Consider the following 19,966-nt stretch of genomic DNA (forward strand, 5'->3'; position numbering starts at 1 on the left):
GTTTTTGATTGCGACTATGCGATCCTGGAGAGGGGCGATCCCATCCTTATTGATTATGTATCCCAAGTAACGGACTTTCTCTGCTCCGAAGGTACATTTCTCCACGTTGATTGATAATCCGTGTTGCTGCAGTCGTGATAAAATTTCGCGTACATGTATTGCGTGTTGCTCTGGTGTAGTGGATGCAATTAGGATGTCATCGATATAACAAAATGTGTAGTCTATTCCTCGGAGTACGATATCCATTAGGCGCTGGAATGTTTGCGTAGCATTGCACAAGCCAAAGATCATTCTGTTGAACTGAAAGATCAAATGGGGTGATGACGGCAGTCTTTGGTCTGTCTTCTGGTGCTACCGGAATTTGGTGGAATGCTTTGTTTAGATCTAGCATCGTAAAAATTTTACATCCATGCAGGCGATGTGTGAAGTCGTGTAAATGAGGAACCGGGTATCTGTCAGGTGTTGTGATTTTGTTTAACCGTCGATAATCACCGCACAGTCTCCAGGTTCCATGAGCTTTCCTGACCATATGTAATGAAGAGGCCCATGGGCTTGAGGATGGCTCACAGATGCCCTGCTGGATGAGACTTTGAAATTCAGCGCGAGCTGCTTTGTAACGGTTTGGCGATAGACGTCTAGCACGCTCTGCTATTGGATGTCCGGTAGTAATTATTTGATGCTGTACACCGTATTTGGATTCTAGGCTTCTGATTGGACGTGCGACTTCATCAAATTCTTGCAGAATGCTTTTAAAACAATTGTTGTGACTGATTTTCGTTAGGTTTAGAGTGCTGCACGTTGTGATTGCTCCCAGTATATATAGCTCAGTCTCCGAGTCAATTAATCGACGGTTGTCGAGAGCGACGAGTAGTTTAAAATGTTTCAAAAAATCGGCATCCAATATTGGCTGTTGTACATCCGCTATAATAAACTGCCAATCGAAATCTCTGCGCAGTTTAAGGTTAAGTCTTAACCTGACTTCTCCGTAGGTAGGAATGGCACTGTCGTTGGCTGCATAAATTTTGTACTTGCTGCGAGTAGGTTGCTTCTTTGCAGTGGATTTAGGGAGTACCGAGACATCTGCACCTGTGTCCACCAAAAAGTTCAGTCTTGAGTTTTGATTGAAAATTACGAGGCGATTTGATGTTCCGTTAATCCCCTTAGCCGCCTCTATATACGGAGACTTTATTGGTTTTCCTGTTGCGACTTGGCTCCTGCGGACCATGAGCAAGGAGTTTGGCACTTTCTCGCACTAGCCCAAACCTATTGTGGTAGTAGCACATTTCAGATTTGTTTGCATAGTCTGGCGTAGGAGTGATGGCTCTAGTGTGAATCTTTCTTCCTCTATTTCGAGAGCAACGAAATCGTTTGGTGCGATTTAATTGCTTCTGTATTTTGGCAACCTGCAAAGTTAGCGCATTAAGTGACTCTTCTAATGTGGGTTGCGTACCTGAGTTCTCATGCGCTCTTGAGCTTTTCGCAGGGACAATCTGGGTTGCTGCTACCGTAGGCCTTATTACGTCAAGTGCCTTGTCAGCCATCTCCGCCAAGCGTTAAAGATCACTTGTGTCTGAAATTGCGAGTATTGCTCGTGTGGGGGTCTGGCAGCTGTTCAAAGAATAATGAACGTATAACGGCGTCTCCACACTGGTTTCTGGCGAGAGTTCGCAGACGGTGGAGGTAAGCTGTTGGTTTTTCATTTCGCATCTCGTGTCCGCGGAGTAGTCGGCGGAGACGTGCTTCGTCTCCCTCGTCGTATGCGGAAATAACACGTCGCTTAATATTCTCGTATTTATTTTTGGTTGGCGGATTAAGGACGAGGTCTGACACGCTACGTAGTGCTTCTCCGGATAATTGTGTGGCGACATACCTGAATCTTGTTGTGTCTGAAGTTATATTGAAATTGGCAAATACTAGATCTACCTGGGCAAACCATAAGCGTGGATCGGCTTGATAAAATGGCGGCAGTTCCACATGACGAGAGAATATTAGCGAAACTCCTCCATTGGAACTGTCTCTCTAAAGTGACTGATCGCCGCTGAAACGACTAGCAGGTGCACGTTCTCTACCTCGGGTCCTCTTGTAGGTGATCTATCTATCGGCATCTTATTGTTTCTTTAAGATGTTTTCCGCTGTGGACGTTATGCGCAGTAGTGATTGCACGCTGTTTTTTCTGTGTTTCCCATGCTCGTATCACATCGGGGTTACCAATTTATGTGGCGTAGGTTAGTGCTTTACCCTAGGTATATTGGTTGGGTCGAGACAAGGATGCCTTTTTGGTATAAAATTCAGTCTTTATTCTCACCAACTTATATACGACTTAACTTAATTAATCTTTGGAGAAGAACACAGCATATATTTATATATAGATATGACTCTCTAACAACATATTCTTATTCGTTAGGGCTAGTGCGCATGTGCGCGGTACAAAGTTATTAGGGAGCGGCCATAAGTTCTAGAGTAAAGTGCGCTCTCTTTATTTTCAAGGCAACCTGCTTACGTCGGCATATCTTGGGGATGCCGAGAGCGAGGATCTGACTTATCGATTACGGAAGAATTGGGAAGCCGCGAAACTCTATAATAGGATAAATTGATTAAATGAGATGGGATTATTTGAAATGCGTGTGTAATAAGTATCTATTAAAATGGAATTTCGAAATTCTCTATTAATTCCATTAGTTGATCAATATCAATATCATCTGCGATATATTGATCTATGAATTCCAATAGTATATCAAGGATTTGAACTTGTTCATTGGCTGTTAGGGTGAAAAAATCTTTATCGTCGCACGAAGGCTTCATTGGAGAGTCTGTAAATAATTCTCTATCTCACACTGATTTTCCGGTAACTGAGATTTTAATTGAGTTATTAGATCGGCTGGTTTTGAGGAAGGGCTTTCGATAGTATCTTTATATTTGATAATCTCCAAGTAATAATTATAAAAAGAGTCAAATTCTACGTTTGTGGTAATTGCTTGACGAAATTTCCGCGAAGTAAAATTTTCCGGTAAATAAAAGAGAAATTTAGCTTTAAACTTTAGAGCGGATATAAAACTTTCTGGAAGGAAAACCCTTGTGTCTGATTTGACGTAATTAGGTTTTGAGTTTGATTTTAATCTTTTATTTCGATTTATCTTCTTTTTCGACGGAATCGAGAAATATCGCGATATTCACGAGTTATTTTACCTGATCTATGCTTTTTTTTAAATTTTAATTGTGAATTCACCATCTAAGGAATTGATGTCAGTATTGATTGAGGAAATTAGTATGTATTTATTTTTGTTATTGTTATTATTATTATCTGGATCAGCGTCAGCGCAATTTATTAAATTGTGCAGTTAATTCTTGTGATTTTAGTTCAACTGAAACGTCAAGAAAGGAATAAATTATAAGAATGTGGATGTTTCCGGCATGATAGTGGATGCTCGGAGACGACGGGACTTTAAGGCAGAGTAACGTTATGATAACGGAATTTGCATAAGGGTAAGGAAATTAGAATGCATCCGGCATGGCAGAGGATGCCCGGAAGCGACGGAAAAATGGGAGAAAGGACAAGAAGATTTTCGGACGGCACCGCGAAGATGCTGTATCCCTGTATAAGGAAAGACGTTTGTGTTGGTAACAGTAGATTGTATCAATCCAAATTTCGTTTAATACATTCCGTGAAACGTCGATTAACGAATTAATTTAGGAAGTTGAATGCCTCCGGCATGACAGTGGATGCCCGGAGACGATGGAAATCTGGGGTCGGCTAGAGCTGGTAATGAATTTTTTTGGAATAAAAATGGGAGAGTATAGACGTTCCCAGCATGACAGAGGATACTTGGAGAGATCCTAAGGGAAAGGAGCACCCGACGCTTAACGGATGAGAGCTGTATTAGGGATTTTGATTAATAATTACCTTGACGCTTGCCAAAATAAAATGATAAGTTATTGCAACCTTTAGGTTAGGTAGGAAAAGGAATACTATCAGCAGCGTGCTAGTGCTTGACAGTATTCCCACAGGGCACAAAGACGTCTAAAAGACGACTAAAACTGGACATATTTTCGTCAAAGACGTCTTTTAGTTAGAGACAATAATCGACGAAAAGTCGACTAAAAGTCGACTCATGACCCGAATTTAGTCACTAATCTGTCAAACCTAAAAATGACTGAAAGATGACTAAAAGACGACTAAATCATATCATAATTTTTAAATGAAACATATATATTTCAATCCCTAAATAATAATATAATTTATCTATTTCATATAAAATTTTACATAAAAATTTTGTATAAAAATTTTATTTATAATTTATACTTGTGTTACGTCCAGAGGAGCTCACGATTCTTTTCTTTTCCTTATCTGGTGCACATGTGCACGACTTCCGAAAATCGTTAATGATAGTTAAATTGAAGTAGGATTCTCAGTAAATACTCCAGAATAACAATCAGATATTCACGGACTGATAAAAGTAGCATCTGGCTAAATAAGGCGGTAATCAGTTAGACGAATTTGATATTTTCTGATCACTAAAAAAAACTCACAAAATTCAAACAAGCTACAGAAAATAAAGAAAACTATTTACAAAACGTGAGTGAGCGAATGTCGCGACAAGCACCCGTTTTATATCAAGGGGGTAGTAAAAGTCATCCCCTTATCTCCAACAGATGCATCTTACAAAGCATAAATTATCACCACTTCCGATACTGAGAATCCTAAGTTCCCCGTTTTGGAAGATGCTCTCCTTCGCGGACAAATGTAATTAAATTCTGATTTGTTGCATTTGTTTTAAAATGTTCATAAGTAGGGACAGGAAGGAGACCACGAAAATCTAACGAGGGTTTCTATTCGTCAACTTCCCTTATTCCTCACGATGGCAGAGGGTAATCCAAAACGATATATAAGTGCGAACTTTGGACAAATCGACACTCAAAAACACAGTCAGTCAGACATACATTCATTCTTTCTGCGGTTGCTAGTTCACCTATTTGCTCAGTTATACAGGGTCTACCAAAAGTGTGGAAACCCCTAAATATCTCGGAAAATATACGTTTTACAGAAAAGTGTTTCCAACAAAAGTTGTAGGGTTTAGGAAGATCTATATACTGATTCTATCAGTTTGACCTTGGATGGCGTCGTCAAGGTCAGGTCAAGGTCACATTGACTTTTTTAAATGACACCCCCTACATTTGATTGCATATTCTTATAGCTTAATTCAAGAGCTTTCCAAAACACTATAATAATGTTCATTTTTATTAAGTACTTTGCGAGTTATGAGGGTTGAATGATAGAGTAGCGCCGGTATTAACATTATCCAAGGTGTACTACATGGAGGTTACTCGCTCGGATTTGCATCTGTTGTGTGTGTGATCCAGCTAACTAAGGCAAGATCGATTCCTCAACATATCCTCATATTTCGCTGAAGTCAAATTGCCAAAAAATTGCTCCATAAAACGTGTATGAAACGTCTCGTTAGTTCCTTCATTTACCGCTATGTGACGCACTACATGCAGTCTAACTCGCATTTAAAATTCAACTAAGAATGTATAAAGCTATCAAAGAACGAGCACCTTCTAACTTCAGCTTTGAGCAAGCAGAAATTAATTGTTATCGTCCAAATACAACGTACGATTAATTAAAATTAAACGTTTTAAAAATGGCTGGCGACTTGTCGGAACGTGAAAGAATCACTATCCTCATGATGCGTGGATGGGGTGATAACGAAAGATCGTTCTCTGATGTCGTTCGATTATTTAATGACACGTATCCGAACCGTCGAATTAATAAGTCCACTGTGTTAAAAACAATAGAACGTTTTAGACAAACTGGTAGCGTAAGAAATCGCTCTAAGTCAGGAAGACCATTGTCTGCAACCAACGAAGAAAAACAACTTGATGTTCTGCAGACATTTATTGAAGATCCCAATTCTAGTGTTCAGAGAGTCGCTCAAACTCACGATATTGCTCCCATGTCGGTTTGGAGAATTTTAAAGAAGAACAAGTTCCATCCATATAAATTGCAATACGTTCAAGAATTGCAAAACGGAGATGAGGAGCGTCGTATACATTTCTGTGAAAGAATGATGGCACTAATAGATGTCCGGCCCATCTTCCCTTATCAAATTGTTTTCACAGACGAGGCAACTTTTACCTTAACGGGAGAAGTTAATAATCAAAATTTTCGTTTCTGGTCAGATGAGAATCCGAATTGGGTGCGGGAAACTCACACACAACATCCACAAAAAATAAATGTATGGTGCGGAATAATAGATGGCTATTTAATAGGGCCGTTTTTTTTTGAAGAATATTTGAACGCTCAAAGGTATGAGAGATTACTTGTTGATCAAATAATTCCAGCCATACAGAATACTTTTCCAAATAATTTCCAAGAAATATGGTTTCAGCATGATGGAGCTCCTGCTCATTTTGGTGCAGGACCACGTCGTATTTTAAATGAGACTTTTCCGCTACGGTGGATAGGAAGAAGGAACGGAAATGAGGGAGGAGAGGATTGGCCACCTCGGTCACCAGATCTAACTCCTCTTGATTATTATCTATGGGGATATCTGAAGAGTAAGGTTTACAGAACAAAACCTAAAACCATTCACGAATTGATACAGCGAATAAGGGATGAAATGGCTTTGATACCTTTTGAAACGAATCGTAAAGTCATTTCTACATTCTACCAAAGATTAGCATATTGTCAGGAAGTAAATGGCAGCCACTTTCAGCATTTACTTTAACACATTGAAACACATTTGCAATCGTTTGGTGCAACCTAACCTGATCTCTGTATACACGCACCGCACGCACGCACACGCACACATTTCGAACAATTATTATGATAAATGAGCATCCACAAATTTATTTACTGTTTACTATGTCGATTGCTTTCCAGGTCTTTAAATGCTCGATTGTAATTTGGTTGGGTCTTTGCTTTTGCTGACTGGATCCACGACCGATCTTGCCTTAGTTAGCTGGATCACACACACAACAGATGCAAATCCGAGCGAGTAACCTCCATGTAGTACACCTTGGATAATGTTAATACCGGCGCTACTCTATCATTCAACCCTCATAACTCGCAAAGTACTTAATAAAAATGAACATTATTATAGTGTTTTGGAAAGCTCTTGAATTAAGCTATAAGAATATGCAATCAAATGTAGGGGGTGTCATTTAAAAAAGTCAATGTGACCTTGACCTGACCTTGACGACGCCATCCAAGGTCAAACTGATAGAATCAGTATATAGATCTTCTTAAACCCTACAACTTTTGTTGGAAACACTTTTCTGTAAAACGTATATTTTCCGAGATATTTAGGGGTTTCCACACTTTTGGTAGACCCTGTATATTTACGTAGTTGCTCGGTTATACAGGGTGGGGCATTTATCTTGAGACAAGATAATATCTCGATTGGAGTCGATTATTTTGAAAAAAGTTTTAGACAAAAGTTGTATGGTTTCAAGGGGGACATAAAATGGTGTCATTAGTTTGATCTTGAAGAGCCACCTGAAGGACACGCGAAGGTCAGCTCCAACTTTTTAAATGGGACACCCTATATGCTTTTGCATATTCTTGTAGCTCATCTCAAGAGCTTTCCAAAACACTATAATTAAGTTAGTTTTCATTAAGTACTTTCCAAGTTATGAGGCTTGAAATCATTTTTTAATTTTACATAAACCGTAAAATATCTTGTAAAATATTCATTTTTCGATTATTTTACCTTAATACTTTTATGTACAAAATAATGAGAAAAATCAATTGGTGTAAAGAAAACTCATAGTTGTTTCGAAAAAAAAAATGTAATTTGCAATTAATAATTACATATTTTTTCTTAAAAATAACTATGTCTTTTCTTTACACCAATTGATTCCTCTCATTATTTTGTACATAAAAGTATTAAGGTAAAATAATCGAAAAATGAATATTTTACAAGATATTTTACGGTTTATGTAAAATTAAAAAATGATTTCAAGCCTCATAACTTGGAAAGTACTTAATGAAAACTAACTTAATTATAGTGTTTTGGAAAGCTCTTGAGATGAGCTACAAGAATATGCAAAAGCATATAGGGTGTCCCATTTAAAAAGTTGGAGCTGACCTTCGCGTGTCCTTCAGGTGGCTCTTCAAGATCAAACTAATAACACCATCTTATGTCCCCCTTGAAACCATACAACTTTTGTCTAAAACTTTTTTCAAAATAATCGACTCCAATCGAGATATTATCTTGTCTCAAGATAAATGCCCCACCCTGTATATTTGCTTATCGAGTCAGTGCAAAAACCTACACCAAGGGGGCCCAGCAGCAACCACCCTCTTCAACAACTATCAATTCAGCTAATATCTCGCCATCCTCAACGCCGAGGGGGTCCAGCAATAATTCATATCCAGATTTATCCACGCCTTTTAAGTAGTAAGTCTTATTTTTTTTATTTATTAAGTTCCTCTTCACCCATCTTCCCTTATTGATAATATTCGCTTCCCTAGTGGAACCTTCGAGGAGATCCGTTAGAATTCACGCAAAGCGCTTTCGATACCGCCGTAATCGACGTACCCGCCGACTGCTGGCTTGGGCGGCGGCCGACTCTTCATTTGCATTAGACTTAAATCAAATAAACACGGATCTCCCTATTACGCGGATCTTTCTAAATAGTTTTCAAGGAGACACGCGAGACTCCTCACATCCGCCCCCTCGCACTCCTTCCTCTAATTACTCCCCGTACCTGTCTCCGGGAACTCTTCCTCCAAGCTATTCCCCAGTGTGTGACACACAACCTGATTTTCCACAATTATCACCTTCTCCTTCTCCACTCCACTCGCCAGTCCCAGATCCTCATCTATTGTCTCCTCCTCCTCTTCCTCCCCCTATTTACTCCGACATCGATCTTAGTGATCGGATCGTCTCCGAAATTCTCAGCTCAACTTATCCTCCGTACTCTCATCCTCCCGGATCAATTCATCTTGGGCCCTGGTCCTATTCATATACCTACCCTCAAAGCTTTTCTCCGGACTGCCCCTTCTGACACCTGCATCCCCTGTTTTATTCCCTTCACCCATTACCCTATCGCTATTCCCGTAGAATTCTTCCGGGAAAGATATCCTCCAGATTCCGACCAACCTCACCCCGTCTCGCATACACCCACACATACACACACAATCACGCTTAATGTACCCACAAACATACAAACAATCACACTTAATATTGTGCTAGAGTAGTAACTAATTAAAATGTTTATGTAAGTTTTATCTTTTTATAATGTACAATAAATCTAATTAATTTTATTTCTTTTAAATCCAACTTAATCAATTCCCCCTCATCACCCACGCTCCTGAATCGCACTTGGTCCCGTTCCGGGTAAAAAGGATTAAGTACCTTTACCAAAAAGGGGACCGTCGAGCGGGCATTCGGACCAAAAATAGAGTAAAATCGACCCTTGTGGTCGTTGACCTATCTTTGGCTCTCCCGCTAACTCGCTCGACCCGAGACACTTGTCCTTAAGGCACCTGTTCTCGGGATACAAGTGTTACGCCCTTCCTTCGGCCCATCCTTCCTCGGGTCTGGACGTAACACTTGCATATTGCACTTTACATCTTAAATACATAATAAAAAATTATTTTCGTTTATTCGCCGGACATTTACTTGTCCGACTTATAAAATCAATTTAATATCTGAAACCCGTGCTTTAGATCAGAAATTAAATTGAACAATACATTTTTAATCTTATTTGTTATCTTTTGCAAACTTTATATAATTCTCATAACTGAAATTTAAATACGAGAAAGATAGCGCATCGCATGTCGCGTAGCGGTAAATGAACGAACTAATACATGCTTGCGAGAAACTTTGACCTCCAAGACCGGACATCCAAATTGTGGACGTCCAAATATTGATCGTTAACGGATGTCTTAAATCGGATGTACGATGGACGTTTATTTTATGTCCATGGACGTACGGACGTAAAATGGACATAAAATAAATGTCCATAGAATGTCCTGTGTTGTCTGGGTTTGGACGTATGTACAAATTCTAGACTTTAAAAGGTCGACGAAAGGACGTCTTTTCGACATGATGAAAAGACATCTATAAGACGTCTTTTTCGCCATGTCCAAAAAAGTCGACTTAGTAAAGACATCTTTTCGTCGTCTTTTAGTATTTTGTGCCTTGTGGGTTGTTATTTATTTAATCCTTGATATCTTATTTCAGGAAATGTGGTGAATGCAAGGAAGGTGAATCTTATTTCACGAACAATTGAGTTTGAAAACGCGAGAATAAAATAAGGGTGTAAAGGAAACTGGTACTTACCACTCAGAGGTGGATTTCTGCTGATCTTGGTCGCCTTCGTATACGCAAGGTCTGGGTTTCTCCAAAAATTGACACAGTAAATATGCACAATTATAATTCTTTTATTTGAATTTGACCGAATGAGCAAATTGATACAAAAGTAATAGTTTAGTTATGATTAACGAATAGCAAGAATATAAAAGTAATAGCGACGAAGTAACACTGACAAAAGCGACTAACAGCAAGTCTTTTCTACTGACTAATTATTATTACTGATCGCGCCCGAAATCCGAGGTTTATATACTGGTAATTCCTTTGTTCCTTGCATGATCTTTCGCTGTAGGAATCCTCGAGTAAGGTGATTTTTTTCATCAGACCACGTCATACTCGGAAGCACCACCGAATTTCTTATCAATTGTTTTGATAAATATCTTTTCACAGAAGTGCGGCAGTGATCAAAGAGTAATGCGTGAATTTCATCGGAGGTGTCGGTCGACATCTCTGAGAAATCAATGCTCGATATATTTATGACTTCCTCTTTGATCACCTCACGCAAAAGCTATGCACTCTTAATTTTAATATTAATATCTATCACTATTGGTATTAGGATTATAGAATCATTATATATATGTATAATTCCCTTTCCTTATATTTTAGAAAAGATTTAGAAATATAGCTCAATTTAGGTAGAATAATCGAATTTAAATTACAGCATATAAAGGAAGTTATTTACACTGGTCGTGATTCATAATAAATTTTAAATAAAGCATTTTAAAGAGTTGAAATAATTTGGTAGTTATTCATTTAAAATTAATCCCATAGTTCCTTGAAATACCTTATTTACTTAAATTATTTATTTCGGTCGCATTTATTTAAAATCTAAATTTTAAATTTATTCTAAATTTTCTAAATTTAGAATAAATTCTAAATTTTAAATTTAATATATAAAAAGTCCTTATTATATATCGATTAAGGAGTACATAGTTAATTAGCAGATTAAATAACCGTGTAGAATAGGAACGGTAAGCAAGTGTTATAATCAATATTTCAAGTGTTAGAATTCATATATGCGTATATTGAAGTTAAAATTAATGATAATAGTGAATAAAATTGGTATAAGTAATAAAATCGAATATTCGTTCTTACTTCATGGTTATACTAAAGAAACAAGATGCGTAAGCGAATAATAACTAAATCTAGTAATTTTTAAGATGGCGGGACGTCACACTCTTTTATCGGTAAAAGAGGATTCAGAATATGGACTTATGTATCTATGTAATCTGTAATTAAAGATTGATCTGTAATTAAAGATCTGTAATTAAAGAAGTTGTTGGACCGATACTTTCTTTAGATTAATTTTTTTGTTCCAGCTAACCATGTAGAGTAAAATTATTAACCACAGAACTCTGTGGCATAAGATTGTCATATTCTGAACCTATTAAATTCTCGAATGCATAACAGACAGATTGATGCAACAAGAGCAGGTTTATAAAATCAATTATCATCAATTGATTTATCATCAATTTTTCATCAATGCTTTTGACAGGCTTACTCGACGTTTATTGTCACCTTGTCATATTGTCTGCTGACTGATGTATGTTTTTTATCTTTTAGCGAACAGTATTTGTTACCTATGTCATTGTTGAATGTGTTACATTTCGATATTACCCAAGTTTTTTAATGTCTTATGCAAGTTTATGGAGATATTGTTATGTCAAGTTTAATTTTTACAATATTTATAATTTTTCTTATTACATCTATATAATTTTTAGCATTATGTCCTTTCATTATTATGTATAAAATTGGAAATATCTGAAATTTGTGTACAATCGAATTTTTATATATTTATATGGAATGTACAGATCTTTTGTCATTGAGAAGAATATTTACTTAATAAATGAACTGATAAATAATTTTACATATTCTACTATGTGTAATTATAACAGTTCACAATTAATAATTATTACATTTTGTCCGGATACTGTTGTAAATGTTTAAAAAAAATGGTTAATTTTTCATTACTTACATTCGTAATTATAATTGATACTTTTCAATAAAAACTTTTGTCATTTTTAGTAAACTTAATATAATATCTTTTACCATTTTTGGTAAACTTAACACTATACGAGTTCGCTGCATTATAAGTATTTGTTTCCCTGCCGAAAATGGTCGATTAAAACCGATTAAGGGGTTAAGCCACTCTAGGATTTTGAAAAAATCGATTTTTTTTGCTTAAAAGGTGCCTTAATACCTTAAAAATGATATACCAAAAAATTATGGGTCAGGACCCAGATAACACAGTGAATTCTAACAGTATTCTTTAAGTTTTCTCTTTTTTAAATTATAATTCTTTAGGAATTCATAGATGAATACAATAAGAATGATTGTGGAAGTTACATGCACCATGATTGGAATTCTTGAGAACTTCTTAAAGTATTCATATAGTATTCATATAGTATTCATATAGTATTTATATAATATTTATAAAGTATTCATATAGTATTTTTCCATTTCCATAAATTTAAACTTTATGAATTCAATGGGAATAGTATTTGGAACACTGAAAGAATATACTAAATCTAAAAAAATAATTGATTTCAATATTTGCAAGAAAATATTTATTTATATTAAACCAAAATATATTTGAATCATTAAAATATACATGTATATTTTGCTGATTCAAATATATTTTTGCTTAATATAAATAAATATTTTCTTGTAAATATTGAAATCAATTATTTAAATAAATATTTTCTTAATTTAAATAAATATTTTCTTATAAATATTGAATCAATTATTTTTTTAAATTTAGTATATTTTTTCAGTAAACATAAGGCATTTTGTATGAAAAATTAATACACAATATTATTAATATTTAACTTCTTTTTAATATAACTTCTTATTTAAAATTAAATGTATGTGCATACAATATATATTATATTTTTATATGCATATATAATTAAAAAAAGTAAATATATATGTAATATAATAAACAACTTATATTAAACGCTGTAATTTAATTAATGCATATAAATACAACTTATTTTTATTTTCTATAGTAATTGGTTATTCTTCAGTTTCGTCTAAAACTTTTATTATGATACGTGAGTACTTTGATAAATCTGTAATAAAATATATGTATGAAATTATATAACATTATATTATACATTAGAAAGACTAAAGGAATAAGACATTCTATATAAAAGTAATATATAAACATATAATAGAAGTTTGTATTCATATAATCAGAAATCGCCTGTTGAAAGAACATGAACTACATGCAGACAAATATTTATCCAAATTTATCAATAGATAGAGATTTTGATTGACTTTGTTGGCAAACCAACTAAAACAGCTTGTTTACTGAATAAATAAACAACAAAAATAAAAACTGCATGTGTTTATTTCGAGGTTAGGTAGTAGGAATATATTTAGTTCAACTAATACTTACCATTCAATAACACCCAATTATTAATATAATTATGTAGCACTGTGCTTTTGTAATCTGATATAATATATATATATATATATATATATATATATATATATATATATATATATACAGGGTGAGGCATCTAAAACAGGCCACCTGAATAACTCCGTTGGTAAGCCGAATACAAAAAAATTGTTCAGACAAAAGTTGTATGGTTTCAAGGGGGACATATGATGGTGTCATTAGTTTAATCTTGAAGAGCCACCCGAAGGTCACGTGAAGGTCAGCTCCAACTTTTTAAATGGGACACCTTATATGCTTTTGCATATTCTTGTAGCTCATCTCAAGAGCTTTCCAAAACACTACAATTATGTTAGTTTTCATTAAATACTTTCCAAGTTATGAGGCTTGAAATCATTTTTTAATTTTACATATACCGTAAAATATCTTGTAAAATATTCATTTTTCGATTATTTTACCTTAATACTTTTATGTACAAAATAATGAGAAGAATCAATTGGTGTAAAGAAAACACATAATTGCTTCGAACAAAAAAATGTAATTTGCAATTAACAATTATATTCTATTATTTTATATTTTAGAAAGTAAATGGAGATCTTATGGAATTACCGCAACCAACAATTAGTAGAATTGTATTTAGAGTAACTCTTATATTAGCATCTTATCTAAATACTTATGTCAAATTTGTGACAAATCCAGCAGCTATACAGGAAAATCGAAGACTATTTAAAGAGTTAGGATTTGGATATGGTGCTATTGGACTTCCATCTATTGATGGAGCAATAGATTGCACTCACATAAGATTACTAGGCAATAATTTTAAAGGAATAAATGAGATTTACAGGAATAGAAAGGGATATTTCTCTTTAAATGTCCAAGTAAATAAATAAAAGTTATTTATTTTACTTAACTTTATTTTATTTTTTATTGTACTACTTTTTTTACAAGGCTATCGTTGGACCACAAATGGAATTTATGGACCTTGTCCCAGAATGGCCAGGAAGTCAACATGATAGCAGAATTTTACAAAATTCTAGAGTTTACATGAGATATCAACAGCGTGAATTAACAGGAATGTTAGTTGGAGATGCTGGATATCCTGCTCTCACATTTCTTTTAACACCATTCAGAAATCCACGAAACGAAGAAGAACAGAGGTAAAGTATTGATAAATTTTAATAAACTTTATGTCGTCAATAAATGAAATTGTAGCAAAAAACTAATATATATTTAAAAGAAATTTTATTTTAAATGACAATGAGCTTATGTACAAAAATATTTTTTATTGCAGATATAATGAGATTCATTCAAGAACGCGAATAATTGTTGAGAGAACATTTGGAGTGTGGAAGAGACGATTTCCATGTTTATCAAGAGGATTGTCCTTAAAACTTCTAACGTGCACTGGAGTCGTATCGGCTTGCGCAATTTTACATAATTTGTCATTACATTTCAAAGATATTTTTCCGGAAGAACCTGTACAACCTGATGAAATCGAGAATGACGAAGTTTATTACAATGAACCTCAATATCAACCTGGAGATGGTTTTATTGTAAGACAAAATATACTTCGCGAATTATTTCATTAATTTAATCTAATTATCCTAATTTTAGTATGTATTAATATTTATATTACATTTTTTTTCTTATCGTAAAACTTTAAAAATGGTTCGTAATATATATGTGTGTGTGTGTGCGCGCGTGTGTATGTGTACGTTAAGTTATTCATAACTATCAGGATGCGCAGAAAATCATAATTGTATTACCAATGATCTTTAAATAAATTTTGATATAAAACATAAATTTTATGTAGAAATAAAAAAGTAAACAGTAAATACTTCATCTTATTTTATCGCTTTATTCTTTGATATAATTATTAAACATTTCTTCTTGGAAAATATATATATTGCAACACATTACATTTATATCACATATATATAAAAAAATAAATTATTTTTGCTTAATATAAGTTATTAAACTTTATATAATACTGTAAAAACAAAACCTTTCTTTGAAAGAAATAGATACATAACATAAAATAACATAAAATATCATAACATAAAATAAATGTAAATAATATCACGAAGATAAATGTAAGTATAAAATTAAAAATAAAACGACATAGAATAATTTATTCTTGCTCATTATCTGGAACATAATATCCTTCCCTGAAATTAAAAAGATATTTAGAAATAATTTTTGTTATTTGTTAGATGAGTCATTACTTACATCTCCTTTTGAGCACGAAATTTAGCTAATTTGACTCTTTCTTGTAATTCTTTTTTTTCTAACAGTAACTTCTCTATCGTAATACGATTGATAAATTCTTCTCTTTCTTTTTTAAGTTTACACATTTCAATTTCATGGTTTATTTTTATATCTGCCAATTCCATTTCTTTTTCACAAACTAAAGTTATTCTATCAGTCTTTTGTCTTTTTGGAGTAGCTGAGATCGATTTGGTATTTGTATGTTTGCTTTTTCCAAAATGTAATGAATTTTCTTTATTTTCTTGTTCAACTATATATATATCTAAAATATATTTTTAATAATATGCATACATATTATAAGTAAACTTTAATTAAACTTTAATATTTAATGAATATTTATCTTACCAGATTCATTACTGGATTCTTTCAGAAAAGACGTATCATCAATTTTAAAACTCGCCTCTAAATTATCATTTCTTTTTTTATTTTCTGTATACAAAAAAGAATATAAAATAATTATTTTATTTATACAGTTAAAATAAAACTATTAGTTTAAATTAACTTACTGCTGTCAGATATCAATTCATCACATGTACTTAATAATTTTTGGGTTTGTGAATCTTCAGTAATGAAATCAATTTTCGTGAAAGAATTCTGTCGTACTGCTTTAAAAACTTCTCTTTGTCGATCTGAAATATCGAGTTATTTATTTCTTTTACCAAATATAATGTTTTTAAATTAAAAAATATTTATGCATGTTATCTAAAAATGTTTTAAATACCTTTGGATTCTAGCGTAGAGAAATTACTTGAAGCAATCGTTGCTGCTGTTGCCATTAAATCAGGAACAATATCCAAAACATTTGGATCAACTTCTTCATTAATCTCTTTTTCTGGTCCTCCTCCAGTCAGGAATCTTGATTGTTTTTCTGCTGTCAATATATTTTTATTTAGTGTTTTAAGATTAGACCAATATTTTCTTAATTGTTGTACATCTCTCTGTAACATTACATATGTCTTTATAAATGTGTATTATTTTAAAAAATTTATAAAAGTATAGTAAAAATAATAAATACCTTAGTAGAAATTAAAGAAGAATTATTGTATTCTTCCATAATTAGTGCCCAAGCCTCTGATTTTTCTTTTAATGAGGAGGAGCTTGTACCTTTTGCTTCGATAACATGTTTATATTTTTTTAAAATCTCCAAAAATACTTGTTTGTCAAGATCGGAATATACTATTCTTTTATTGGACATTGTGTTTCTAAAATAGGTTTTACAAATAAAAACAAATACAAATGATTCTCAATGAAATGAATAAGGTTAAGTTTTTCCCGTTTAAATTAATTTACAATAAATATCATATAATAGTATCATATATAATATCATATAATAGTAATTTACTTTATCTTCAACATTATAATTTTTTTGTATTTTTATTAAATTTTTAATTTAGTACATTACCTTTTATTAGAATTAAGATACTAAAATATATGTATATATACTATTTATTTGTCACATGTTCTCTTCCTGTTTTGCTCGTACATTGTAAATGTCATTGGCCAGATTAATCTTATTTCTAGGGAATCCCGAACATTTCCGAAGTAAAATTCTTAAGCATGAGCACAAATCCTTAAGCACGGGCTTTATAAAGACTACCTTGAACTCAACTTCAATTTTGTAAGATTTATCTGTGCATATGGTACATTCTTAAGGTAGTTTTAGAACTTGAGCCAATCTTAATTAAGACTACGTCAAGACAGACTTCAAGCAACATCTTTGAATTCCGGCCTATATATTGAGATTGCGCCAACTTCATTACGTCGGTCAGCGCTTACTGAGACCGCGCTCGATGTGGCGAGCGTCAGGGACGCCACATAAATATATTACCACCTTTTTATTGCAAAATACATGTAGCACACTGCACACTGCACGAAATTACAAGATAAAATCCGAACCGAACACATACAGTCTCGCACATGCGTGGAAAAATAACAAGTAATTCCTTATAAATTCTCAAAGTATTCATAGTACTGTCGCAAAGTATTCATTAAAATGAATTTATAAAGAATATTTCAAGACGAACTGATTATGAATAATTCTTCAAGAATTCTTAAGATATTCATTTTTCTAATTCTACAAGTATTCTTTAAAATAATTTCCCTATGAACTTATGTTCACCTTTGTGCTATCTGGGAAAAATATCTAAGTACTCGAATTTTGAATTTTGGCGCAGCCTCTCCCGGTCCGCTGCGAGCGCCTTTTATGATCACTACGGCGCGCTGTAATTTAGAAGGATTGGAGCAGGTAAAGGATAATGAAGGCATTTGCTACCTGAAGAGGCTTTCGTGTTAGAGGTTCTCCTGAGTGACTATAGATGTCATTATTTTTCACATATATGTAGGGATATGGGTATCCAACACATATATATTTATGTACGCCGTTAATTAATACAAAATCAGTCTTTATTCTTGAGATCACAATTTTATCTTTGGTACAAAACTAGAGTCTCTTACGTATGTAAATCTTTCAAAGAAGAAGAGAAAAGAACCAAGGGAAAATAAAAATATAAGAGATGCTAAGCCTAGCGTGGCGCTATTGTCGTATGTCGCGTTGTGGTTGGTCGTCTCGTGGTTTGTCGAGAAATCCCCAAATCGCCATTGGAAGGATGAATGGACGTTACATCACTCGAGTGGCGCAGCTTAAGACTGAGCCGCGAATCTAACGCGTTTGCCTGGGTAAACTCTCAATTTGATGGTTTCCGTGGCTTGCGTTGATGATGACTCGCCTTCTTCCTCAAATCCTGCTTCCATGAATGCCGGTTTAAGGCGATCTACTGAGATGTTAACTGTCTCTCCTTTAATAAGAACTTTAAATACATGATCTGTGATTCTTTCGCTTATCGGGTATGGTCCTTCGTATGGTGGTTCTAGTGGGCCTTTTACTTTGTCCACTCGCACAAAGACGTGGGTACATATATGTAAAGTCTTATGCGTGAATGTCTTCCTTTTACTGTGATGGGCTGTTGGTGTAGACCTGACATTCCGCATGTGCTCTCGGAAATGTTGTATAAAAGTCTTTGGTTCTGGTGCAACATCTTCGTTGAAGAAATATTCGGCTGGTAAACGTAGGGTAGTTCCATATACCAATTCTGCTGCTGTGGCCTTTATGTCTTCTTTGATGCTGGTGCGTAATCTTAACAGAGCAACTGGTAATGCTTGTAATCAATTTTTAGATTCATGGCAACGGATTACAGTTTTCAAAGAACGATGCCAACGTTCAATTATCCCATTAGATGCTGGATGATACACTGTAGTCCTTGTACGTTTGCATCCCAGAAGATTAGTCAGAGATCTAAACAGTTGCGATTCGAATTGTGTTCCTTGAGTGGTAGTGATTGTCGTGGACGCGCCGAAACGTGCTATCCAGGTATGAAAAAGTGCATCCACGACGGTGTCCGCTGAAATATCTTGAACTGGAACTGCTTCAGGCCTTGTGAAACGATCGATCATTGTTACGTAGTAATCGGTATCTTTTAATGTTGGGTAGCGGTCCAATGGTGTCCATGTGCACATGATCGAATCTTGTATCAGGCACTGGGAAGTGCTCTGGTTCGAGTCGGTTGTGTCTGTGGATCTTGTTTTTCTGGCACTGTAAACAAGTTCTTACTCATTCGGTAATGTTCTTATTCATTGCTGGCTATACAAATCGTTATCCAATCATTTTTCGAGTGACGCGTCCACTGGGGTGTGCTAAACGGTGTGTGACATCGAATACTCTTTTTCGTAAGCTTTTAGGTACATAGGGCCGTATCACTTCTTTGGAAATGTTGCAATAAACGACGATATCGGAATTGTCTACACGAATTTTCTTTAGTTGCAGTGATTGAGCTTCATTTTGAAGTAGGTCTTTGAGTTCCTCGTCGATGTGCCTGCTGTGCCTGCGCGAGTTCTTCGGTTGTAACGACGACTGGCATGTCGATTAATTCGACGCGTGACAGTGCATCGGTTATTGTGTTGTTCTCTCCTTTGATGTAGA

At 34.4% G+C, this 19,966-nt stretch overlaps 2 protein-coding genes across 2 annotated transcripts; one reads left to right on the forward strand and one right to left on the reverse strand.

The window, feature by feature from the left end:
• Positions 1–3,733: 3,733 nt before the first annotated feature.
• LOC105259169 (putative nuclease HARBI1) lies at positions 3,734–15,311 on the forward strand. The gene is made up of 4 exons (XM_025410565.1): positions 3,734–3,760; positions 14,304–14,600; positions 14,671–14,879; positions 15,014–15,311. The coding sequence occupies exons 1-4, from the start codon at positions 3,734–3,736 to the stop codon at positions 15,309–15,311; spliced, it is 831 nt and encodes a 276-aa protein (XP_025266350.1).
• A 3,319-nt stretch (positions 15,312–18,630) lies between these two features.
• LOC105254145 lies at positions 18,631–19,503 on the reverse strand. Its single transcript, XM_011262647.2, has 2 exons — positions 19,254–19,503; positions 18,631–19,145 (listed from the first exon to the last, which is right to left on the reverse strand). Exons 1-2 carry the CDS (start codon positions 19,501–19,503, stop codon positions 18,631–18,633), a joined length of 765 nt encoding a protein of 254 aa, XP_011260949.2.
• Between the last annotated feature and the right edge of the window lie 463 nt (positions 19,504–19,966).

Source organism: Camponotus floridanus, unplaced genomic scaffold (assembly GCF_003227725.1).
Source record: "Camponotus floridanus strain SB8 unplaced genomic scaffold, Cflo_v7.5 scaffold323, whole genome shotgun sequence".
NCBI lineage: Eukaryota > Metazoa > Arthropoda > Insecta > Hymenoptera > Formicidae > Camponotus > Camponotus floridanus.